General features: G+C 63.9%; 4 protein-coding genes across 5 annotated transcripts; 2 read left to right on the top strand and 2 right to left on the bottom strand.

Moving 5' to 3' along the window:
* Nucleotide 1: 1 nt before the first annotated feature.
* On the top strand, nucleotides 2-4837 carry BECN1 (beclin 1). Its single transcript, XM_074849772.1, has 11 exons — nucleotides 2-359; nucleotides 442-509; nucleotides 594-652; nucleotides 1094-1184; nucleotides 1454-1590; nucleotides 2013-2207; nucleotides 2406-2552; nucleotides 3014-3163; nucleotides 3245-3305; nucleotides 3770-3912; nucleotides 4232-4837. Exons 1-11 carry the CDS (start codon nucleotides 17-19, stop codon nucleotides 4398-4400), a joined length of 1563 nt encoding a protein of 520 aa, XP_074705873.1. The 5' UTR covers nucleotides 2-16; the 3' UTR covers nucleotides 4401-4837.
* Nucleotides 4495-8283, bottom strand: CNTD1 (cyclin N-terminal domain containing 1). Its single transcript, XM_074849773.1, has 7 exons — nucleotides 8112-8283; nucleotides 7934-8009; nucleotides 7518-7692; nucleotides 6870-7032; nucleotides 6230-6374; nucleotides 5751-5847; nucleotides 4495-5229 (listed from the first exon to the last, which is right to left on the bottom strand). Exons 1-7 carry the CDS (start codon nucleotides 8281-8283, stop codon nucleotides 5068-5070), a joined length of 990 nt encoding a protein of 329 aa, XP_074705874.1. The 3' UTR covers nucleotides 4495-5067.
* On the top strand, nucleotides 8282-9425 carry COA3 (cytochrome c oxidase assembly factor 3). Its single transcript, XM_074849775.1, has 2 exons — nucleotides 8282-8894; nucleotides 8995-9425. The coding sequence occupies exons 1-2, from the start codon at nucleotides 8282-8284 to the stop codon at nucleotides 9105-9107; spliced, it is 726 nt and encodes a 241-aa protein (XP_074705876.1). The 3' UTR covers nucleotides 9108-9425.
* Nucleotides 9426-9605: 180 nt separating this feature from the next.
* Nucleotides 9606-22669, bottom strand: WNK4 (WNK lysine deficient protein kinase 4). 2 transcript variants are annotated; one of them, XM_074849770.1, is made up of 20 exons: nucleotides 22144-22669; nucleotides 16518-16690; nucleotides 15810-16030; nucleotides 15566-15723; nucleotides 14834-14922; nucleotides 14541-14760; nucleotides 14134-14464; nucleotides 13806-13936; nucleotides 13667-13734; nucleotides 13449-13590; nucleotides 13253-13369; nucleotides 13025-13180; nucleotides 12709-12763; nucleotides 12446-12598; nucleotides 11763-12340; nucleotides 11437-11533; nucleotides 10914-11328; nucleotides 10595-10797; nucleotides 10384-10481; nucleotides 9606-10294 (listed from the first exon to the last, which is right to left on the bottom strand). In XM_074849770.1, the coding sequence occupies exons 1-20, from the start codon at nucleotides 22555-22557 to the stop codon at nucleotides 10292-10294; spliced, it is 3822 nt and encodes a 1273-aa protein (XP_074705871.1). In that variant the 5' UTR covers nucleotides 22558-22669; the 3' UTR covers nucleotides 9606-10291. The 2 variants fall into 2 exon arrangements, with proteins under 2 accessions (XP_074705871.1, XP_074705870.1); XM_074849769.1 differs by having other exon boundaries at nucleotides 9606-10291.
* Nucleotides 22670-23438: the final 769 nt, after the last annotated feature.

Raw genomic sequence — 23438 nt, 5'->3', positions numbered from 1 at the left:
CGCAGCGCGCCCGCCAATGCCGCGCGCGCACGCCGCCCGCGTGACCCGCGCGCACGCGCCGCCGGGTCCTGGCCGCTCACACGGCCGCCCCCGGGGAGGCTGCTTGGGAGTGGGGGGGCGAGAGAAAATGGCGGCCGCGGCCCCTTTACACCCCTGCCAGGACCGTGCCCGGCCACCTGCGTCACATCCGTCGCGCGGCGATGGCGGGGCGGGCGCGGGGCTGAGCGGCGCTATGGAGGGCGGCCGCCCGCCCGCCTGCACCGCGCAGGTCAGCTTCGTCTGCCAGCGCTGCAGCCAGCCGCTGAAGCTCGACACCTCCTTCAAGATCCTCGACCGCCTCACAGTCCAGGAGCTCACCGGTACCGGCGGCGCGGGGCGCGGGGGGCTGGGGCGGGGGCCGGGGCCCGGCCCCGGTTCCCGGTGACCCCTCCTCTCCCGCAGCCCCGCTGCTGACGGCCGCCCCGGCCCGGCCCGGCGACGCGCACGAGGAGGAGAGCGCCGCGACGGAGGTAGGGCGACGGTGGCGGGCGGCGGCACCGGGCCCCCCCCACACCCCCCTGGCCCCGCGGTGACCGCGCCCCCTCGCCCCGCAGGAAGCCTTCGCCGAGCACCGGCAGGATGGCGTGTCCCGGAGGTTCATCCCGCCGGCCAGGTACGGCCGCCGCCGCGCTGCCCCCGGCCCGCCCCAGCCCGGAGCGCGGCCGCGGGCGGGTCCCACGCACCCCCCCAGCGGCGTCCCGCGGGCAGCCCGGGAAAGGGCTCCCCCGCGAGGCGTCCCCTCGGCCGCAGGGACACCCTCAGCGTTGGGCTTAACGGCCAGTTTGGGATGACCCCCCTTAGAGCCCCCCCGAGGGGTCCCCGCGGCACTTGGGCTCCTCAGCAGGCAGCGCCGCAGCCGGTTGAATTACGTAAATCCACAGTATTTGGGGCTAACGCAGGCGCCATCCCTTGTGGGAGCCTCCCCTGTCCCTCTGCGAGTGCCTCTGTGTGTTCGTCCTTTCTGACTCTTGAACTAGTCTCAGATTTCAGTCTAGCGCTAGACCCGGCTCCCCCAGACCCTCAGCACTCAGCTCTCAATAAAATTCTTTCTAAGAATGATGTCAACAGAAAGCGCCAACAGTTTCACACTGATCGGAGAGGCGTCGGATGGCGGCACCATGGAAAACCTCAGCCGGAGACTGAAGGCAAGTCTTACACGAGCTGGTAAACTTGGATTCTTTTGAGCGGAGCATCAGTTTTTCTAGATGCTCTGCAGGATTAAACTGCAGTTTCTCATAGCATCGGCCTTCCAGTATTTTTGTTGGTGAGTAGTTCGGTAAAGCTGGCTTGTTTTAAATCAAGATTTGACCTCCAAAAAATACTTTGCCGACTGAAGAAGCGCAAGCCCGCCTGTTGAAGACCAGCCGGCAGCTGCTGTGTCTTCACCCGCAGTAACGGTGAGCTCTTCCCGCAGGTCACCGGCGACCTCTTTGACATTATGTCAGGGCAGACAGACGTGGATCACCCTCTGTGCGAGGAGTGCACGGACACGCTGCTGGACCAGCTGGACACGCAGCTTAACATCACCGAGAACGAATGCCAGAACTACAAGTGAGTGATCCGGAGGGGATCTGGACCGAGCTGCTTGAGCGGGAAGCCTAGGGAAGGGGTACAGCCTCGATCCGGCTTTCGGGATCAGTAAGAGACATCCCTGACTTCAGCGCTTGGGGTTTCCTTTCTCTGAGGGAGACGAAAAAATTATTTCTGAGAGTCCTGTGGTGCGCAGCTTCTCCAGCTGAGGTCTGAGCCCGCTGAATGACCAGCAGCGCTCGGGCCGGCGAGGGCCGCGCAGAGACGCGACTGAGGGGCAGCACCAGGCCCGTGGTCCCCGTCTCACCCCCCCCCTCCTGTGCGCGGTCCCGACTCGCGGCGCAGGGTCAGCGCGGGGAGCTCGGGGTGGCGAGAGGCGCACGGGAGAGCAGAGTCCCGTCTGCGCTCTGCCCCGTGTCGGTAATCCTGTCGCTCCCCTCCAGGAGATGTCTGGAGATACTGGAACAAATGAACGAGGATGATAAGGAGAAACTGCAAATGGAACTGAAAGAACTTGCACTGGAGGAAGAGCAGCTGATTCAGGAGCTGGAGGATGTTGAGAAGAACCGCAAGATCGTGGCTGAAGACTTCGAGAGAGTCAGGGCAGAGGCAGAGCGGCTGGAGCAGGAAGAAGCTCAGTGAGTAAACGACAACTGCAGTTTATGGCAGGGATTTTAGGTAGCAGATAAATGAGATTATAACGTAGAGAAACCGTTCAGTAATGCCCAAATGCAAGTGGCTTGTTCCTAGATCAAAAAAACCCAGTATGCTGTGTGAGCAGTCACTTTTCTGTAAAAGCCTGCACTTAGCATTTCTTGTCTTGCTTTTATTAAAAGGTATCAGAAAGAATACTGTGAATTCAAGAGGCAACAGCTGGAGCTAGATGATGAGCTGAAAAGTGTGGACAACCAAATGCGCTATGCCCAGATGCAACTGGATAAATTAAAGAAAACCAACGTGTTCAACGCCACCTTTCACATCTGGTAACAGACACCAGAACGTTGTGTCGGTTTGCTCTGACTCTGCAGCGGGGGCTGTTGAAGTAACGCTGCATTGGCCAGGGAGCGGGAGTCAGTCAGGTCATAGTTGCCCCACAGCGAGGCAACCGGTCACGGCTCCCAACAGCATCCGCCGAGGGAGGTTTGTGACCCCGCGCAGGGGTCAGAGTAAACTGAAATGGCTCCTTCACCAACCCCATTAACAAACTGGGACCTACGTGCTGTGCCAGGCTCTGCAGAGCAGGTAGCCTGGGGCTTTGGTTGGTTTTTATGAACTCTGTCATAAAAGGAGGACAAGTGGTGGTACTTCCATACGCTCTTTAACCAGAGCCCCCCAACCCTCCTCTGGCTTGCTGAGCAGCGTGTGTTCTGTAACCCTTGTTCGATTAGCGTGCTAGGAGCTGTTCCTGCCCTGCTGCCCTTATTTATAATTCCTCTTATCACAGGCACAGCGGCCAGTTTGGCACAATAAATAACTTCAGACTTGGCCGTCTCCCCAGCGTCCCTGTAGAATGGAACGAGATCAACGCTGCCTGGGGGCAGACTGTGCTCTTGCTACACGCCCTTGCCAACAAAATGGGCCTGAAGTTCCAAAGGTATTTGCAATACAGCACACATTTCGCTCCTGAACCGAAGGCAGTTGGACGCATCTGCCTGTGAATCCTCTCTCCTTTCAGATACCGTCTTGTACCCTATGGCAACCACTCGTATTTAGAGTCCCTCACGGACAAATCAAAGGTAAGAGATCCTGCACAGGACACTGGCTGTGAACGTCACAGAGCCCTGGTCACACGGGGGGATGCAGAGACAAACTCAGCTCTTTATGAACGTACGGTCCAGAAGAGCCCCCCCTGCTCCAGCCAGGAGCGCCGGCTGTCCCCCTGCTCCAGCACAGTCACCTCTCCCTCCGTATCCCGTACCGAGCCCCTCCTCCATCCAGCAGCGTTAGACCCGAGAGGACTCTCCCTACACCCTGCCGCTGGCCGGAGGAAGATGGCGCCATTGGGGATGGTTGCTGGTGGTTAGCAACCCAAGCCTGCACGCGGTAGGCACTTGCCACAGAACAAGTCACGCTCATGATGTGCCACACACCATTTCTAAGCATTCTGTGACAAATTTAAGCCTCGCACAAGACTAAGGAGCTGCGGTGACCACACGTACAATGGAGTGCTTGGGGTGCCTGACAGCAGTCTCTCTTCCAGGAGCTCCCCTTGTACTGCTCCGGAGGCCTCCGGTTCTTCTGGGACAATAAGTTTGACCACGCCATGGTGGCTTTCCTGGACTGTGTGCAGCAGTTTAAAGAGGAGGTGGAAAAAGGCGAAACTCGGTTTTGTTTGCCTTACAGGTGAGTGTGGCTGTGACCCCACGCGGCTCTAAGCGGGCTCTGCACCAGGCACAGCACTGCTGGCTGCTTCAGCCCTGTCGCTCTGGAAGCACCCGCTGGTCTTTGTAATGTGCACGATCACCACCTTTGCCCTTAGTTTAACTGAAATTTAAAGCCACTTCCTCAGGTGAAGAGCTGAGGCTTGCTCCATTTCCTTTAAAAAGAAAGTATTCTTACACAGAATAACACGAATGTCAGATTCAAATTTTAGTACTTGACATCATTGAGATTAAATGCTTGCAGCAGTAATAACACTAATAAAACTTTGTGTGTGACACAGGATGGACGTGGAGAAAGGGAAGATTGAAGATACAGGTGGCAGCGGTGGCTCTTACTCTATTAAAACACAATTTAACTCTGAGGAGCAATGGACAAAAGCACTGAAATTCATGTTAACTAACCTGAAGTGGGGCCTGGCCTGGGTCTCATCCCAATTCTATAACAAGTAGCCGTGTAAAGAACTCGTCCTGGCAGCTGTAGTGTTTGCGTTTTGTTGGAGAAAGTCAAATTAAGATGTCTCTTAATATTAACCAGTACAAACTGTTTACAATACCAAAAATCCACAAGACACTTTATTTAAAATACCGTTATACAAGTAGTGTGTAGAAAAGCAATATGTAAAGTTCTATCAGTGAGCTGAACCGAATAAAAAAATCAGCTATTAAATAGATGCTAAACTGGTACTTTTGGGGCTTTAGATATGTGTCTAAGTTGCTGTTGAACTTCAGAACACCTGTGAGGTTGATACTGCTCTGTTACAGCTTAACACAGGTTAGAAAAGCGAAATGTTACAAACACAGGGAAGAACACGGAAGAATTCACGGAAGCTCTGCTTGGTCATTAAAGAGTTAACTACAGTTTGAAATAAAATGTTTTCTAAGACCTATCAGCACTTCTTTGTGCCACTGAGCTTGACAGGGTTTGATAGTGTTTAAAGTAACGATGACAGTAACTTTGCAAGAGTCCCTGCAGCGGGCTCTCGCCCAGGGGCAGGGAGCAGGTGACAAACCCCGTGGGACACGCGGGGCAGGCGCCAGGCCCGCAGCAGCCCCGGCCCTCGCCACAGCCGCCGCGCTCAGAGCGCGCTGCTGACACTCGTGCCTGGCCATCGAAGGTCTAGTTAAGAGCCATAATTCTGTTCCCTGGAGCTTTTGTTCCACAGTTGCTAGAGCGCTGCTGTGGAGTGGTGCTGCCAGTGATGTGTTTCAGTACTGCGTAAGAAAATTCTGAGATACTTTGTGAAGTGATGCCAGTGATAGAGTTTAAATGCTCCACAACCTTTAAAAAAAAAAAAAAAGGAAGGTACCTGCTTACACTGCCTAAGAGAGATGAGTTTACAGACATACTTAACCCTCCAAATCTAACGACGATAAGCGCTCCAAGGGCGCACTTCTCAGTCTGGTTTATTTATTTGGTTGGGTTTTTGTTTGCTTGCTTGCTTTGGGGTTTGATTTTTTAATCTAATTGCTTCTACTAACACGATAAAGCCACTGTTTGTAATTGCTGCAGTATTCAGTGGCAGTTTGGGCACAAAGCTGTCCCGTGGGGTTGCGTCTGGGGGTGGTTCTGGCTGTCAGGAGGCTGTAGCCTGAGGACGTGCTCACACCAGCGCAGGCACTGGCCTCCCCGCGCGCCGCCCGCGCCCTCCCAACGCTCGGGCAGGGCGCACGCGCTTCCTGCTGAAAAACCTGGAAGACGTCACCTCCCTCAAGCTGCTCCCAGTAGTTTCCCCCTCTTCTTGCTGTGCTCACATGTATAAGCAACTCACATTTTTTTATGTGGAGCTAATGCGACTCTACCTGCTTCCAGTGCCCGGGGTTTAGTATGAACACGCTTGTGCTGATGATTCCAACAGCCAAGAGCATGAAATCTTCCTTCACTGTTAAAAACTTTGCTCTGCACAAGTAAAAGTGTCTTCTGGTGTAACACGATGTGGCTTTACAGCTCAAAAGCACCCACTTCTGTAATGGCTACACAGCCCACGGACACGTTACTCCCCCCAAATAAAGCCTGATACTGTTAACTTCAACCGACAGCGCTAAAGCCGGAGTTTTACATTAAGCTGAACACTTTCCTAACTCGCCCCTAAAGCGAACGTGGTGAAGCACGTTGCTTTGAACTGGTCTGTTAAGATCGATAAACAATGCTGAAAGTCCCCAAAATTAAAATCTTGTTTTAAAACATGCTCAAAAAATGGCACAACGGGAATTATGCTACTATTTCTTAGGGCTTTAGTTTCAAATAGTTATTTTAAGTAATAGTCACGTAAGCTACTTACACCTGCAGTTTGCTTGGTGTCGAATTTTCGATGGCAATCTTCAGCAAAGTGTTGTAGATGGCATCTCTTGTAAGATAGGAGAAGTCTAGTAGTTGTATACACATCTGATGTAACGGTTTTGCAGGAAGCAAGCAGCCGTTATGTCCTAGCACAGAGATCACACGAAATCAGCCACACGCTCCGAGTCATTAAGCTGAATTAGAAAGAAGTGTGAGTTACTGGAAGCGAGGGACGATGGTTTCTGGTGACAACGGCCCTTTGTTTCTGAACGCCACAGGCCTCCTCACGCCATAGGCGCTTTCAGTGTAATTTCACTCATTCTGAAATTCAGGTTGTCAGACCTGGGCAAAAAAAATGGTAAGTCATTGTAGAAAATGTGGCCTTATGGTAGGTTTTGGGGGTTTTAAACACTTAATCTTTTACTGAACGAGTCACGAGGGGCTGTCCAATAACATTCATCAGATTCTACTAAGAACAGGGTTCTCGTCTGAAAAGTAAAGCCCTGGACAATCTGAAAAGGTTCACGTGCCTTCACAGTGTGCAAAAATCCGTAACATGAGACGTTTAGTTTCAGATCAGTAATAGCTCTATTACAGTTTTAAAAAGATTCTTCCCCACTCTCTCCTATTAAAATTCTCACCTAAAACCTCTAGAAGCAATTCCACGTAAGCCAAAGGGGTTGACACGTTGATCTGGAAGTGCAGAGTTTTCAAAACAGCAAGCTCCGACTCAAGCAATTCCTGTTTAGTGTAGGAGTACTTTAAGGATTGCAGGAATTTTAAAGCTGTGTCACTGTTGACTATCTGAAGAAAAAAAAAAAAAGACCGATTATCTTCTAGGCAATAAGGCACTTGCTAAGAACAAAGTACTTTCTGCTTTACTCCTCCCATGGAATTTAATGACGAGGATGCTGCCCGCTAACCCCCATCTCACTCATCTTTTAGGCTGGCTCAGACCTTTCCCGCAGGTTTCCTCTGCTCCGCAAACCTTCCCCAGACCGGTGTGAACCCTCCGCAGCCGTACAATTTCAACAACCACAGGCCGAGTTTTCCCACTGACTGTACTTTTTCTCCCAGTACTGGGAACATTTCCTGACAAATTGTTACTTGACGAGTGACAATTAATCTGCCCTAAACAGAAGAGATTTAGGTCTCCATTTCAATATCCTTTGCATTTTACTATTGCTACTGTCTTTCAAAGAGAAAATCTATCTTTTAAGAGAGATAAATATACTACATCATTTACCACACTGCTAAAAGATGTTATAAGAAAGGTTTAGCTGGCTTACGTTATAGTGTAAGGAAACCTTGCTTGCAAGCTGAACGCACGACACAAGTCGCAGGACAAACGTGTCATATATCTGATTGTTCAGAGAGCTCCAGCTGCTCCCTTCTCCTCGTTCATGACTTCTAACGTTCTCTCTGGAGGACTTACAGATTTGTTCTACTTGCTTGATCATAAACCTACAAAACCCACAATTGCTCAGAAAACAGTTCTCTTCAGGTAAGAAAAGGGAAGAAAAGCAATTCTGCATGTACTCAGAATATACGGAGAGCTGTTAATTTGAATTAAATTAGTAAAGAAACAAAGCTCTAGACGTGCAAAAACCCATCATACATTGTTTGAGTGAGTGGTACAGAGCACGCACAGCGCAACCGTGTGAGGGAACCGTGACACGCACTGAGCTTTCAGGATATCTGTTACCTTTCAAGTAACTCCACTGCTTGGTACCTCACCAAGTGGTCCAAGTGCCACTTTTCAGACAAAAGGAATATAAATTCTGAAAAAAAGCGCAACAGTCATTCACTTCAGTCAACTGAAGCCAATTACAGAGCTGTTAACTGTCTCGGGAGCGAGCTGCAGGTGAGAAAAAGCGTCTCACCCACGATCTCTGTCTCTTTGAAGCACCCGGCCTGAGCCGGCAGCTCGCTCAGGTACTGTTCGTTTTCCGTGGCCAAATGGATCAGCGTATCCTCAATAACCCCAGATGCGACCCCGCCGAAGACGGGCCCTGGCTCACGGCACCGGGACGCTGCCTGCGCCTGGGACCCCATGGGGCAGCCCAGGCCCGAAGCCTCAAGGACGACACTTATTTATCTCAATGGCACCGCGGCACTTCATCGCCGCCGGCAGGAAAGAGCTCCCAGAGCCCCGCCAGGGCCGTGCGGGGCCCTCGGGCTCCAGGAGGAACAACCGGGCCGCCGCCACCCCCCGGTGACAAGGCCGCTTCCGGGAGGGGCCCGGCCCCGGCCCCGCGCACGGCCCCGGCCCCGGCCCCGCGCACGGCCCCGCCCCAGCGCCCGCCCGGTCACGGGGTCCGTCCCCGCCAATCAGAGCGCGGCCCGGCCGCGCGCCGGGCCTCAGCCAATCACTCGACGCCCCGCTCCCGCCGCACCCTTCCGATTAGCCGGGGCCCTTCCGGAAGTGACGTCACCGCGCTACGCGGAAGCGGCGGAGAGGAAGATGGCGGCGCCGCAGGAGCCCGGCGGGGAGGCGGCGTTCGCGCGGCGCATCGACCCGGCGCGGGAGCCGGGGCTCAGCCCCGAGCAGCGCCTCCTCATGGCGCGGGTGGAGCGCGCCCAGCGCCAGCGCGCCTTGCAGCGGCGGCTCCGCGGCCGCAACGCGCTGCTGGCCCTCGGCATCGGCGCGGTGGCGGCTGGGATCTGTATCCTGCGGGGCGGGGCCGGGCCGGGCCGGGCCGGGCCGGGCCGGGCGGGGGGGCCGCGCCGGGGCTGCGCCCGCTGCTTTCCTTAACGCCCCCCCAGACGGGTTCACCTTCTACTCGGTGTCGCAGGAGCGGTTCCTGGACGAGCTGGAGCAGGAGGCGGAGGCGGCGCGGGCGCGCGCGCAGGCGCGGGCCGAGGGCGTGGCGAGCTGAGCGCGGGAGGGCCCGGCCCTGCCCTGGGAAAGGAACCGCAGCCCCCGCGGGGCGGGACGGGCCTCCAGCGCGGGGGAACCGCCTGGTCCTGAGCACGGAGCAGCCGCCCTCGCGGGGTCTGGGCCTGCACGGTGCTCGGTGCAGTCCGGGGAAACGCACTGGGGGGGCCCCTCTGCGGGCAGGGCCGCCCCCTCTGCGGGCAGGGCCGCCTCTCCCTTCTCCTGGAGAGCAGACGGCGTCTTTGCCGGGCACGTGCTCCTGGGAAGGGCAGGGGTGCCCGGCTGCCCCTCACTTTCCACAATAAATACCCTGACTGGAGACTCTGTCAGTGCCTCTTGTTAAAGCAGCTGGTGGCCAGAATCCAGCTCAGGATCTCACCCAGGTGGCTGCTGGGATGGGGCAATTTTCTGTTCTGCTCTTTATCATCTCACTTGCTTTGTGCTCTTACGACAAGCCAACACCCTGCCCACAATTCCCACCAGACCAGACACAGGCAGATCCCATTTGTATTTAATTCATATTTATGAAAACACTTTCCAGACATCGGTCTGTAACAGAGCGCACCCGCCGCGTTCCTGGTGCACCAGCTCCGTCGCCTTACGGGGCCGAGGGAAGCTGCTTCCCGCTCCTGACCAGCTCGTTCTCGGCTGCGCGGGATGAGCAGGGAGTGACGGGGGTGCTGTGAGTGGGGCAGCCCCAGGGCGTGGGCTCAGGCCCCGCGCGTCGTCCCACGCCGGGAGCGGGGCTGGAGGACAGTGGGGACGGGGGTGGGGGGGCAGGCTGTTCTTCTTGGGCCAGGGCGCCGGCGGGGCCCAGTTCTGCCTGCAGGGGTTCAGCTCGGAGCGAAGCCCTGAAGGACGGTGGCGCCTTGCACGGGTCCCGCAGCGGGGCCGGGGCTTGAGTGAACGGGCTGGGAATGGCGGGAGGGGGCCGGAGGGGCACAGGGAGGGGGGAGATGGGAGGCCAAGCAGGGGACGGGCCTGCCCTCGCTCTGATACAGAGGCAGCAGGGACCCAGCTGTGGGCGCGTGGCCAACGGGCGCAGGGGCCGAGGCGGGGGCCGGAGGGCACTGGCTGCCCCCAGGGCCGGCGCTGCCCTCCCAGGAGGTGCAGGGGCTCTCGCCCGCCCCCGGGGCAGCAGGCACTTGGTTGAGGTAGTTCATGGAGTCACTCCTGGCCAGCTGGCTACTGAGGAGAGAAGCAGCGGTGAGTGGCGGTCCACTGGGCACAGCGTGGGGCCACCGGCAGCGGGACCAGCCCCCCCCCGCCCCCCTTACCATCCGGCCGAAGTCATCGGCGAAGGTCACCCCCTTGCCCAGCCGCTGCTCCTGCGAGCCCGTGCTGCTGCCGCTCAGTGAGTTGCGGCGCATGATGCCTGCTGGGACAGACCGGCCCTGAGCGGGGGCACAGACCCGACACCCCCCCCAGCCCCGGGCGCTGCAGCCCGCAGGGGCGCCCGGGGGAAGCTGGGGCGGTGGGGGCCGGCACCTGGGGGCTGCGCCAGCTCCAGACGCTGGAGGCTGTTGCGGCGGGAGGGGTTGAAGCTGCCCTTGGAGAGGCGTCGCTGGCGGCTGGAGAGCATGGCGGCGGGGGAGACGATGCCCAGCGGTGGCTGTTTCCCCATGCGCAGGTACAGCTCCTCGATCTCCTTCTTCTGGGCGCTCTGCAGCAGCTGCACCTCGGCCAGGTGCCTGGGGAGGAGACGGGGGCTGGCAGCCGCGCCACGTGCCACCAGGGAGGGGGCATCGTCCCCCAGCCCGCGGGGAGCCCCCCGCCCCGCTCCCCCTCGCACCGCGGGGCCGCTCACTTCTGGCGCAGGTTCTGCAGCTCCTCCCAGATCTCCTCGTCCTCGCTCTCGGTGTCGTCGCTGCTCAGGTAGGACAGGCTGCGGGAGTAGCTCAGCCAGACCTGGCTCAGCACCGCCTGTGGGACGCTCTCCGCGCCCTCCTCCCCGGGGCCCTCCCGGTCGCTCTCCGCTGCCGCCGTGCCCTCCTTGACCAGCGCCTCATCAGCCTCGGGGTCCGGCTCTGCCGTCTCCAGCACCGAGCCCGAGTCGCTGCTTGAGCTGCGCCCCGTGTCGGGAGCCGCGGGCAGGGGGGAGCCGCTCGCCACCGGCTCTGCATCCTGCTGCTCGCCCTCGCTGCTGCCCGGCCCTGGCGGGGTCGCAGCCGGGTCCTTGGTCGGCGTCACCTGGAACCGGCCCAGGATCTGGGGCTTGGCTTCTGCTGGGGACAGGGGCCAGTTGGTGGGGTTCAGGGCACAGGGGCTCGCGGGGACCCCTCGGCACAGGCACGGCCATGCGGCGCAGCCTCGGCCCCTCCCCACCCCACCTTCGTTGATGGGCGAAAGCCGGGCCTTGGGCGTGCCGGGGGCTGGTGACTCCGAGATGATGAGCGGGTGGCTGGGCCTGGGGGAGCTGGGCAGCACCTGCAGGCAACCGAGAGCCGTCAGCCACCCCCCCGCGTCCCCCCACGTCTCCTGTCCCCCCCCCACTGCTGCTCCCACGCCCCAGGACCCACGGTTCACTCTCCTCCCCGCACCCTGGGGAGCTCCCTGTCCCATCTCAGGCCATCATCCACAGCGACAACCCGCCCCCCCCCGGTGCTGAGCCCCACCTCGAGTGGCCACAGGGAGCCCCCACGACCCCCACACTCACCATGCTGCCCTCCGGGCTCCCCGGTGTGGACGTGCTCAACGGTGGCAGGGGACTCCCCATGGCCTCACTGCCTGCGGGGCATGGTGGGGCTGGTGGTGCCAGCGGAGGGAATGGGATGGTCCCCCCGGCAATGGGGCCATCACCCCCTGCTGACTCCAGGGTCCCACCGCAGGCCGGGGCTGGCTTGGCCATGCTGGTGGGGTCGGGGTAGACAAAGCGTGGGGGCCCCAGGACAAGGCTCTGGGGCCGTGGCAGCAGCGGGGGGTAGAGGTGCCCCCCCGAGCTGGCGATGGAGGAGACGGCAGGCAGCAGTGTGTGGGCCACGCTCATCACTGCCAAGGAGAAGACATTGGCCAGGGACAGGAGGGGGGCGGTGGGGGACCAGGGCGTGCTGGTCACAGGGGGGCTCAGGGGGCTGCTGGGCTCGCTGGGGACAGGGGACGTGGGGAACATGAGGGCTTGAGGCAGGGCCGGTGGGACAGGCCCCCCTGGGGTGCCTGGGGGGGTCTGTGGGAACCCTGGCGATGCCGTCAGCCAGGAAGGAGCCATCGAGACGAGGGGCCAGGTCTGCGCAGAGCCTGTGGAGAGCGGAGCATCAGGAGTGGTGCCTGGCCCCCACGGGCCCCCTCCTCCTGCCCCAGGCAGTCGCAGCCCCAGCGGGATGGACTTGCCAGGGCCAGTACCTGCGGGGGAGCCCAGCAGTGTCGGCCGCAGCTCACCGGCCGGGGCTGCCGGCGGCTCCATGGGGCTGGCGAGGTCGTTCTCTGACGGGGAGCTGCTCAGCGATGGCAGGACGGGGGACTGGACCGAGAGGCTGGGACTGGTGCAGCCCAGGTCTGTGGCACAGGGGTGACAGCGGGCACTTAGCTGGGGCAGGACAGACCCCGCGGGACCCCTGCTCAGGGCTGGGGGGACAGGAAGGACCCGCAGAGGGGCAGGGACGTACCGCTGAGTGAGGACGAGGAGATGGAGCGCGACAGCTCCTGCAGCTGCAGGTCCGCCTGCCGAGGGGGACACAGCTGAGCCCAGCGCGGGGGCAGAGGCCCCAGACAGGTTGGGCCAAGCCCCCACTGGCCCCCATCCCAGCCCCACTGCCTGCAGGGACGGGAGCACCGGGCGGGGGATCACCACGACCCACCACAGGAGCGGGCGAGGACTCTGCACCCCAGCCCCCTCCCCGCTGGGCTCCCCAGGGCCAGGCAGCACCTCCAGCTGCGCTCAGCGGCTGCCCCAGCGCTGGCGGGGCCGGGCTGGGCACTCACGGGGCTGCCCACGCCACGCTCGGCCTCGGGGCTCTCGGGCAGCTCAGCGACGCTGCGCCCGTCCTTGCGGAGCAGGGTCTCCACGCGGTGGATGATGTCCCGGATGCGGTGGACGAAGCCGTCCCGCTCCGACTTGAGGATGAACTCGTTGTGGACCTGGGGGTGGAGGGGTCGGTCAGCACCTGGCGCGGCCAGGCAGCCCCCGCCCTCGCCCCTGCCCGCGCTCACCATGACAGCTGCGATTTCCTCGGGGTTGTCCCCATCCAGGTCGAACTTGAAGGTCACCATCTTGTTGTTGTAGGTCTGCAGCTGGCACTCCACCACTCGGTCATTCTTGTCGGAGATCTGTGGGCGACAGGGTGGGCTCAGCCCGGGGAGCTCCCACCCAGGGAGCGCCCACCCGCCTGGCACCCACGACACCCACGTTGGTGATGCGCAGCCTGGACCGGGCTCGGCGCCGCAGCAGCTTCCCCGAGGCTCGCTTGGGCGGCAGCTTGGTGCTGCGCTCGCCGGCCGAGAGCCCCTCGCAGCCATCGCTCATGCCGGACGCCACGTCTGAGGCGTAGCTGTGGGGAGCCAGAGCATCAGCACGGCCGTTCCCACACTCCCTGTCCAGCCCCTGCCCGGCCCCCGTGGCCTCACCTGTCCACGGGGGAGGAGAAGCCGCTGGCAGGGGGCAGGAGCTCCGTGGGCAGCTGCACCGCGATGCTCTGCGGGGAGAGGACGGCATGAGCTGGCGCCGCGGCCGCCCGGAGCCCCAGCCCCAGAGGGCCTCACTCACCGTGGGGAAGCAGCGCATGGGGCGGGCAGGCGGTGGGCTGGCGGCGTCCCCTGCTGAGAAGCTGCGATGGGCCAGGTCTGGGGAGTCCAGGAAGCCGGAGGAGCTCAGGTAGCCGTCTGTCTCACAGTCAGCTGCAGAGGAGCGCTTGCGTGAGCAGGGCCAGAGCGAGCCCCCTCCCTGGCCTGCACCCCTGGGAAACGGCTGTGGGGCTGGGTGAAGGGCAGGGTGGAAGGGGGGGAGGGACCCCCCCCGGACCCCCCGACACCCGGCTCCCACCCCAGGTCACCCCACTGTCCCCCCTGCTGTCCCCTGCCTGGTGCCCACGCACAGGTGGCCGAGGAGTAGCTGGTGTGCCGGTAGGCGAAGTGCTGGTGCTGGTCGGCCTCGGGCTCCTCGGGCTCCGGGGGGAAGGTGCTGCTGAAGACGGAGTCCCCAGAGCCAGGGGTGGCGGGGGCAGGCGCGGCGGCGCCAGGCGGCAGCGGGGCCTTGAGCTCCTCCATCAGCCGCAGGACGCCCGGCGGCCGCTCCGGCTCTGCAGGCGACAGCACGTCCTGGGCGCGCTTCAGCTTCTCCCGCTTGCGCTTGATGGCGACCACGCGGTCCCGCACCGCCTTGGCCACCAGCTTGTAGTCGGCCTCGCAGACAAAGCCCAGGACCACCTGCGCAGGAGGGGGCTCGTCACGTCAGATCGCAGGAACCCCGTGGTGCCCAGGGTCCCTCCGTCCCTGCACCCACCATCTCCTGGGCCACCTCCTCCGCCACGTCCTTGTAGAGCTCGAAGAGGAACTCGATGGCGTTGTTGTCCTTGTACTTGCCGTGCAGCTTCTTCGTGTCGTCCATGCGCAGCCAGAGCTTGAGCCCAGACTTGACGCCATCGTCCTCCTCTGCCAGCTCCACGTGCACCCCCGTGTCCTCCTGGAAGAAGGAGTGCTCCAGCAGGTCCTGGATGGTGTACCTGCGGGGAGCGCAGCTCAGCGCAGGGCCAGGGGCTGGGGGGCTCTGCCACCCAGGCCCCCACTGCCCCCCACCTCTCATTCTTGTCCATGCGGATGCAGCCCTCGATGATCTCCTTCAGCTCCGGCACCTTCACCTTGTAGAAGCTGCTGGGCTTCAGGCCCTGGGAGCAACGGGTGTCAGCACCTCCTGCGCCAGACCCTGCCACAGCACCGGGTTTCCAGGGCCCAGGGCTGAGCCCAGGCTCTGCAGGGGCACGGCGCTGCCGGCAGCTGCGGCCCCACAGCCCCCAGCGCCCCAGGCACAGCCCCACCGGCAGCGGGGGACACGTGGGGACTGGGCTCCCCGCCTGGGCCTCCACCAGCCCGGCAACGGCTCCTGCGGCCACACATGGCTGCACGGGCAGCCGGGGCCAGGACACCCCGGGGCTCCGCATTTCCACCCCAGCAGGCAGGAGCAGGCAGGAGCTGGTCAGGACTGGCTGGGGCAGCCATTGTGCCCCAGGCAGGGGGTGGCCGAGCAGACCCGCTCCCGTTCCACCCCATTAACACACTGGCAGCGCCTGGCTCGGGGAGAGGAACGTGGGGTTTGGCTGAGCTGCAGCCCCTGCACCCCCCACAGCCCTGTGCCCCGGCACGGCGCCCTCCCACCGCCCAGATTATTTGTAGCTGTTTGCACAACCTACATGGTGACACACTTCAGGGAGCAGTGAGGCTCCATCTGACCGCGCCCCCCCAGCCCCCTCAGCCCGGCTCCTGTGCCCGCGGCACCCGCCAGCAGCATCGCCAGGGGCCGGGGCCGCTCACCGAGGTGACTTTGCGGTAGATCTGGGCAGCGTTCTGGCACTCGGAGTAGGGGTACTCTGAGGTGGCCATCTCCAGCATGCACATCCCGAAGGCGTAGACGTCCACCGCCTCGTCGTACTTCTCCTCGTACATCTCCGGCGCCATGAACTCGGGGGTGCCTGGAGGCGGCAGCAGCGCTCAGCACCCCCAGGGCACCAATGCAGCCGCGGGGTGGCCGCAAGCCCGGCGCCGCCTCGGGACCCACCTATGACGCTCTTGGCGAAGGAGGCTCGCTTGAGCGTGGCCAGGCCCAGGTCCCCGATCTTGACCGAGCCAGTGGGGCCCGTGATGAAGATGTTGTCGCACTTGAGGTCACGGTGGATGATGGGGGGCGAGCGGGTGTGCAGGAAATGCAGCCCCTTGAGGATCTGCCGGCTCCAGCGCTGCAGCACCTTCAGCTTCATCTCCTTGAACCGCTTCAGATAGCTGCCGGGGACCCACGGGACTCAGCCCCCACCCCAGCCCCATCCCACCCCCCTCCCGCCGCCGCACTGAGCCTGCCTGGATGCAGGAGCCCGCACAGGGCGAGTGGCAAAGAGCACCCTGGAGCCGGGGGCTCGCGGTCCCCTCCCCAGCTGGGCCCTGCAGAGGCAGCACAGAAAACACAGCCCAGGAGGAGCCGGGAGCCAGCCGGGGCAAGTGGCCAGTGCTGCCGCCCTTCACAGCTCCGGGGTTCCCAGGCCACACTGTCCCCACGCAGGACAGTGCCAGGGAAGCTCCCGGGTCTCCAAACATCCAGCAGCAACCCCCGATTTCTGTGTCCAGCTCCCAGCCCTGCCCCGTCATCTGCCCAGATCCCACCTGAGCCCACCACGGCCTGTCGTCCCCACCCAAACACCCACATCAGGTGCCCAGCAATGGGGTGCAGACCCGTCCCTCCCCTCCCCTCCCCGACCTGGTGGTCCCTGCTCACGTTTTCAGGGTGCCGGACGTCATGAGCTCAGTGACCAGCACGATGCAGATCTGGCCTTTGACGGACGACTTCCAGGAGTCATAGAAGCGGACGATGTTGGGATGCTGCAGCCCCTTCAGCATCTCCACCTCCTCGCTGAACCGCTGCCGCTCCGTCTTCGACAGCTTCCGCATCTGCAGGAGCCGGTGGGGAGGTGAGGGGGGCACGCGGGGTGCCCCGCGAGCGCAGGGGGATGCCCTGGCTTACAAGAGACCCTCACGTCCTCGTCCCTACGTACGGGGCAGCGTGGGCTGCTGCGGCCCCAGTGCAGGGCTGGGGTCAGACCTGCTGTCCCCCAGCGCAGGGGCTCATGCAGGGCTGGGGCCATCCCTGACCACAGTCCCAGCCCACCCAGCCGGTCCCCACACCCCAGCCCTCCGCGGCACTGCTCTGCATGGCACCGCTCTCCCCTGGTTTGGGGAGGGGTGACCAAGGTCTCCCATGACAGACGGTGCGTCGAGAAGCCCGTGGGCTTCCCTGCCACAAAAGCTGCCCCGTGCCGGGGCTGCCTGTCCCCACTCTCATTGCTCTGAGCCCCCAGCCGGTGCCCAGCACCCCACCGCAGGATGGGGAGACCCAGCCTGCGGTCACCCCACCAAGGGGACGCACAGTGACTGCAGCGGCCGCTGCCCGTCAGCGTGCCCCATGCAGACCCGCCGGCTGCGGCCCTTCTGCCCCCCAGGACAGCCCTGGCCCCCGCCGGGGCACCAGCAGCTCCCAGAGCCAGGCACCAGCGTGGCAGGGTGCCGGGCCAGCCTCAATGAGGCCTTTGTTGGGGAAAGCGGTCAGGGGAGGCTCCAGCCCAGGTTTTTCCATGTTCCTCCTGCTCAAGTTAATTAAAGTGGAAATCGAAGCCGAGCGCTGACACGGGCACTGAGCGGAGCTGGGGCTGGGGCCAGCGGGGAGGACGCGGACCCCTCGTCCTGGAGGGACAGAGCCGCGGAGCGCACCGAGGGGGGAGCCGGCCAGGTCCTGCCCTGGGCAGGAGCAGGAGAGGAGCAGCGACGACTCCACCACGGCCTGGGATCCCGAAGGGCCCAGCCGCCGCAGAGCCTGGGGGCCCCCAGCCTGGACCCCCGTCCAGCCCACGCTCGCGGGCTGAGGAAACTGGAGCTGCCACAGGCGGCCACCGCGCTCCCACTGCCAGAGCCGAGCTCGGCTCCTTGGCCGGCGGCCGCCAGCCATCAGCCCGGGCAGCTTTCGTAATATTTTCATTGCATCACAGCCGGCCCCACGGCCAGGCTGGAGCCGCTCCATAATCCCCTCTGCTTTTAACACACGCTCAGGGACCCGGCTCAGCCCAGATGAGAACCTGAGCCCTGCTGCAGCGGGATGAATGGGACCTTTCATACCGGGGAGGAAAACAGCAACCGAAGCCCCTGAGCGGCACAGCAGCTGCCCTGCCCAGCACCACGGCCGCCCGCAGGCCCCCTGGCCCCCCACTCCCCACCAAGGAGACCAGAGGCTTCATTGCACCCTGCAAACCTGCAAGGGCATGGGGGAAGCTGACACAGGCTATGAACAGGGGCAGGGAGGGAGTCACGAGTGGCCACGGCTCTCCCAGTTCAGCGGGAGGGGACACAGCTTGAGGCAGTTGTGCCAGCGCTACCCCAACTGTGCCACCCCCAACCCCAGGCAGAACCCCTGGCATGAGGCCACCTCTCCCTGGAGCAAGGCCTGGGGGAGACAAGCTGGGCTGGGCTCGCCCGGCAGCTCCTCGCACAGGACTGAAGCAGCAGCCGGTCCCGTGGCCGAACGCCCCAGCACTCGCCCCACCGAGCGCTGGTAGTGGGGAGCGGAGCCCAGTCCGGCCCCAGCCTGACCAGAGGAGCTGCTCACCCAGGGACGGGGCACCGGGGAGGGCAGGGCGGGCAGGGCAGGCAGCAGAGCCCTGCCGCCCCGCGCAACACGCAGGGACACCGTGTCCTTCCCCAGCAGCACCTCGCGCAGGGCAGAGGAGGACGCTGGGGCTGGCGGCACGATGCCGGGTGAGGAGCTGGCTGGCAGAGATCCAGCCCCATCCCACGAGCCGGGAGCTGGCTGCCGGCGAGCCCGGCACGGCCAGCGATGGGAGCCAGGCCCAGCACGGGAGGAGGCAGGGCCGGGCATGGTGGCCAAGGATGGCTCTCACCTCTGCGGCGGGAGGCTCTCCCCAGCGCAAGGAAGCGTCGGTGCTCGGCGCAGAGTCCACAGCCCTGCAGGGCTCTCCCGCTCCCGCAGCCCCCGCAGGGCCCTGCCTCTGTGATGCCCCGGGTGGGGGATCCCGGCGGCCTGCAGAAGCCCCGTGTGCCGAGAGTCGCACCCAGGAAGGGGCTACTCACGCACCAGAGACCACCCAGCGCCTGAGCCCGCGGGACCCCCGCTGAGCAAATCCCCCCAAATCTCCTCAGTTCATGTCCTGGACAGACAGAGCTCCCATGTGGGGCTGGGTCCCGGGTGCTGCCCCAGGGCCTCGCCAGGCTCAGCCGCAGCACGACTCCCAGGCACAGCGCAGGCAGGAGGGCCCGGCATGCCACGGACAGGATTTTGCGAAGATGCAGGAATTTGGGAAGAAAGCCCCCGGGGCAGCTGGCCGAGGGTACCTGCCCGACCCCGGCACACGCGCTGGGGGAGGCACAGCAGCACCCCCTGCCCAGGCTGCTCCTGCCTGCAGGGACCCCAGGACACCCACAGGAAAACCGCTCACAGCCAGGTATTTACAGCTCCATCCCACTCCGGGCCTCCGGTTTCCTCCCTGCTTCCTCCTTCCCTGCTGCCCGCGGCACCTATCAACAGAAATAGTCCCCAGGCTAAAGCTGGAAAGCACAAACAGGTCACGGAGGGGCTGCGGGACGCAGGCAGGAGGCAAAGACAGACGCTGCGTTCAGGACTGGGGGGCAGCGGCACTGGGGGACGGGGACGGGCAGGTCCCCAGAGGGGTCCCACAGGAAGGCAGGGGACAGGCAAAAACAGCCTCCAGGTCGCCAGGCACCGGGGAGGGGGAGGGCACAGAGAGCTGCGATTTGGGATCAGGAGCCATCACAGCAGCTGGACGAGGCTCCCGGAGCGGAACAGGTCAGGGCTGAGGTTAGGTATTCATTTAGAATTGAAAGGCAATAAAAGGAGAACTGTGAAAGACACGGGACAAAGCTATTTTTAAAAGGGCAGAACCACAACCATTTTTATTTGCGGTTCCAAATCCCGTATTTGTGTCACAGTGTCTGATTCTTTGCATGATTGCTGAAAAAAACAAACTTTTAAAAGTCTGCTTCTGTGCTTTCAGCCCCTCATGGGACGTGGATTTTGGGACAAGAGACACTGGATAAAGGGCAGTCGGATGGAGCCGAACACTGGGTGGGGGAGGGAGAGGTCTGGGGGGGAGAGATACGGGGGCTGCCAGGGCTGCGCGGGACAGGAGCGGGGCCGGGGCTGCCCGTGCCCGCCAGCCCTCGAGGGCCAACTCCCACGGGCCAAGCGAGCGGCTCCCGCAGCTCCAGCCGCACTGGCCCGCAGGCTCGCCGGGCAGGCAGCGGGCCCAGCCGGTGCCTGCGGGACTCGGGGCGCAGGAGCGGTTTTGCTTCCCAACTCCCCTTCCTCCACCTGGGACGGTGCAGCCTCGTTCCCCTGGCAGCCACCTCGCAAGACACCAGAGCTGCCCGCGCAGCCGCAGGCACGCCCTGCCTGCACCGCTGCCAGACCGCGGCCAGCTCTTTGCCAAACAGAGCCCCTGACCCGGGCTGTAGGATGGGCACCGGGGGCCACATCCAGCCCCAGCAGACACACGGGAGCTGCTCCAACACCGCCGGGGAGGGGACAGGGGCCCCGCAGGGCAGCGCAGCCCGGTTACGGGGATGGGCAGGAGGGCAGGCAGCGAGCCGTGCTGCCAGCCCCACTACGCGTGCCGGGTGCCAGCGCAGGGCAACTGGGGCACGTCGGCAAGGAGGGGCTGGGACCCGCAGGGAGGGATGCGGAGCCAGCCGGGCGGGAAGCACCGGGCATGGCTGACTCACGGACCCGGGCTGGCCAAGGAGAGCCCTCCCCTGCCAGCGCAGGCTGGCACTTCCCGAAGGCATGCGGGACTCCAGGAGAGCTCAGGAGTGTTTGGATGGAGCCATGGGGCTGCAGGAGGGAGGGAGAGAGCGCTGAGCCAGCTCTCGGCAGCCAGCTGAAGCAATTGTGCAACCCACGAAGGCAGGCGGAGGCCCAGACCTCACCTTCCTCGCTAAGAGGCCACAGTCAGCTCCTCCAGAAATCACCCACCGCTATCTCAGGATCTCTTGTGCTGACGGGCTGCAGCCACCCCAAGGACCCAGCCCGGGCAGCCACCTACAGCCACACCATGGTTTTAGGAACAAGACAACAAACTCGCAAGACACGTTTTTCTGTGTAAACAAGGACTTGGACCTTCCAGCCACAGCAGCCACCCGAGGGTCAGGAGCCTGTTGGGAGACTTTGGACTTCACGGAAGCCCCTCCCCAGGGGCTCCAAGGAGAGAAGGGAGCCCCACGGCAGGGCTCTCCCTGCGCGCCTCCACGGACGGGATTGGGGCCGTCAAAAGCAACGAGCAGGAGACGGTGTCATGGAGCCAACACTTCCACCGCTGCCCCCAGCGTCCCGCTGCTGGCATCCCGCTGCCAGGCCGCAGAGCAGCGAAGGGGACAGAGGAGCGAGGCAGCAGAGGGGAGATGGGGACACTGCTCAGAGACCTGGAAAACCACAGGTCCAGATGCTCCCAGCAGAGAGCCCCTGGCAGCATCGCAGAAACCACACGCAGGTGCCCGCGGACACGGCTTCAGCCAAGGACAAGCAGCCGGAGCGCCCCAAGGTCGCGCCGTACCCTGCTCCTGAGTGACGCCCAGCCCCAGGCTCGCAGCTGGCACGTGCCCCCGCGCACGCCGAGGGCTGTCGGAGCAAACCCTGGAGCCAGCTCCAGCTCCAGCACCGGTGCAGGCGGGCGTACGGAGGCCGGCACAGGAGAGAGCACCCCTGCCCTTGCTCCCCTTCCCGAGGGAAAGCTGCGAGCTGGGGGGGGGTTAGAAAGCAGCACGGCGCTCGGCACCGGCAGCCAGGCCTGGGTCCACCCATGAACCTCCGGAGCGGGGACTGGCACCGGGAGCGCGGGCACCCCGGTGCGTTCCGTGGTGCGGGCAGCGGGAAGGCAGATGGAAAACAGCACGTGTCGGGCAGGAGGGCCGGGAGCTGCAGCGCTGAGCAGGAGCCTGGGCCCAGGCCGAGAGACCCGCACGGTGCCAGGGCACCGGCAGCGACAGGCGCAGTGCGGGGAGGCGAGGGGAGCCCCAGCCCGGCTGCAGGCACCCTGCCCTGCCCTGCCCTGCCCCGCCGACGTGCCTGGCAGAAACGGGGGATCTCGGGTCCCTGCGCGCTCCGGGACGGGCCCCGGCCCAGCGGAGATACCCCGCGACTCCCGCACGGCAGCCCGGGCAGGCAGTGGCGGGCAGAGGGGCTCAGGGCCGGGGGGCGGCTGCCCACGCCAGGGAAACTGGACGGAGAAGGGTCCAACTGCCCCTGCCGACGCCCCCTCCCCCGGGGCGGGGGTCTGTGGGGACAGGCAGGGCGCGGGCAGGGGCAGAGGCGCGGGCGGCCGTACCTGGAGCTCGCACCAGGCCACCTCCACCGTGGTCTCCGTGTCCAGCCCCTTGTAGACGGTCTTGAAGGAGCCGCGGCCGATCTCGATGTCGAACTTGAGGAACCGGCCGTCGGGGGAGGTGGCGACCGCGCGCGTCTCCACCTCCTCGCTCTCCGTCTCCTCCGGCTCCCGGCGACCGGCGGCGACCGGCGGCGGCGACCCCCCGCGCCCCCCGCCCGGCGCCGGGTAGCCCAGCAGCTCCAGCTCGGCCGAGCTCCGCCGGTTGAAGCGGGAGGAGGCGCGGCGGGAGTCGCGCCCCGAGGGCCGCCGGCCGCGGCTGCGGTGCGGGGCCCGCCCGGGGAGCCCCGGCCCCGGCTCCGGCTCCGGCTCCGGCGCGGAGCCGCCGCCCGCCCGCTCCGCCTCGGGCTGGGACATGGCTCCGCCGGGCTCAGCCGCCAGCACCGGCTCAGCCCGGCCCGGGCGGCCGCTCCCGCGCAGCGTCGCACCCGGTGCCGCCGCGGCCCCACAGCCAGGAGCGACCGCCGAGCCCCGGCCCCGGGCACCGGCACCGGCCCCGGCCCCGCCCGGCGGCACCTCCCCCGCCCCGCCCGGGCCCGCCCCCGCGCGGCCGCCGCCCCCCGCCTGCGCTGCGCCACCGGCCCCGCCACCGGGCCCCGGGATGCGGCGGGCATCCTCCCCCCTGGCCCTGGGCGGGGGTCGCCGCCCGGCTCCCACCCGCAGCTCCGGGGCCGGGGGCTCCGAGCCCTCCCTGCCCCCGAGGGGCCTCGGGCCTCGGGGCCGCGGTGGCCGAAGCCCCCGGCGAGGTGACGCAGCCCAAGCGGAGCCGCGGGGAAGCTCCTGGTCCGGACGTTCCCTGGGAGCTTCTGACTCGGGGCTGCGGGGCAGCGCGCCCGGGAGAAGCCCCGTCCCGCTCCCCGGGCTGCGGGGGGGGGGGGTGGGGTGTGCATCCCCGTTCCCCTCCGGGTTTACCGCGGTCTGAAACCCTGAAATTGGGGTCACGCAAGTAGGAGGATACGAACGTGTCAGCCCTGCGCGAGCCAAGGGCCGGGACAAGAGCTTCTTGTCTGGCCAGGTTAAAGGAGGAGGCTGTTCTCCCCGGTGAGGCTGTTTACGCAAAACAAAGTGTTCGAGGCCGGCGCTAATTTCTTTTCCCTAAGGACAGATTGTTTCTACTCAATGATACCGGAAACATGAAGGAGAGGATCGACACGGAGCGCAGCCGCGTCCGGGGCACACCGGGCGATCCGGGGCTGCTGCAGCCCCACGAACCCGCTGTCCGGCGGGAGGAGGGAGAA

This window comes from Strix aluco, chromosome 24 (assembly GCF_031877795.1).
Source record: "Strix aluco isolate bStrAlu1 chromosome 24, bStrAlu1.hap1, whole genome shotgun sequence".
NCBI classification, from domain to species: Eukaryota; Metazoa; Chordata; class Aves; order Strigiformes; family Strigidae; genus Strix; species Strix aluco.
This window is presented reverse-complemented; position numbering and strand designations above follow the sequence as displayed.

What these genes read in the sequence shown, in the direction of transcription:
- WNK4 (XM_074849769.1), bottom strand. Translation starts at nt 22,557, where the DNA reads ATGTCCCAGCCCGAGGCGGAGCGGGCGGGCGGCGGCTCCGCGCCGGAG. An exon ending in AGGAAATCGCAGCTGTCATG is followed by an intron (nt 13,181 to 13,252) that starts GTGAGCGCGGGC and finishes CTCCACCCCCAG; the next exon opens with GTCCACAACGAGTTCATCCT. An exon ending in AGCGTGGCGTGGGCAGCCCC is followed by an intron (nt 12,764 to 13,024) that starts GTGAGTGCCCAG and finishes CCCCCTCGGCAG; the next exon opens with GCGGACCTGCAGCTGCAGGA.
- BECN1 (XM_074849772.1), top strand. Translation starts at nt 17, where the DNA reads ATGCCGCGCGCGCACGCCGCCCGCGTGACCCGCGCGCACGCGCCGCCG. An exon ending in ACCTCAGCCGGAGACTGAAG is followed by an intron (nt 1,185 to 1,453) that starts GCAAGTCTTACA and finishes CTCTTCCCGCAG; the next exon opens with GTCACCGGCGACCTCTTTGA. An exon ending in CGGTTTTGTTTGCCTTACAG is followed by an intron (nt 3,913 to 4,231) that starts GTGAGTGTGGCT and finishes TGTGTGACACAG; the next exon opens with GATGGACGTGGAGAAAGGGA.
- CNTD1 (XM_074849773.1), bottom strand. Translation starts at nt 8,283, where the DNA reads ATGGGGTCCCAGGCGCAGGCAGCGTCCCGGTGCCGTGAGCCAGGGCCC. An exon ending in GCAGTGGAGTTACTTGAAAG is followed by an intron (nt 7,693 to 7,933) that starts GTAACAGATATC and finishes TGGGTTTTGTAG; the next exon opens with GTTTATGATCAAGCAAGTAG. An exon ending in ATTGCTTCTAGAGGTTTTAG is followed by an intron (nt 6,375 to 6,869) that starts GTGAGAATTTTA and finishes TCTCTGTGCTAG; the next exon opens with GACATAACGGCTGCTTGCTT.
- COA3 (XM_074849775.1), top strand. Translation starts at nt 8,282, where the DNA reads ATGGGGCAGCCCAGGCCCGAAGCCTCAAGGACGACACTTATTTATCTC. An exon ending in CGCGGTGGCGGCTGGGATCT is followed by an intron (nt 8,895 to 8,994) that starts GTATCCTGCGGG and finishes ACGCCCCCCCAG; the next exon opens with ACGGGTTCACCTTCTACTCG.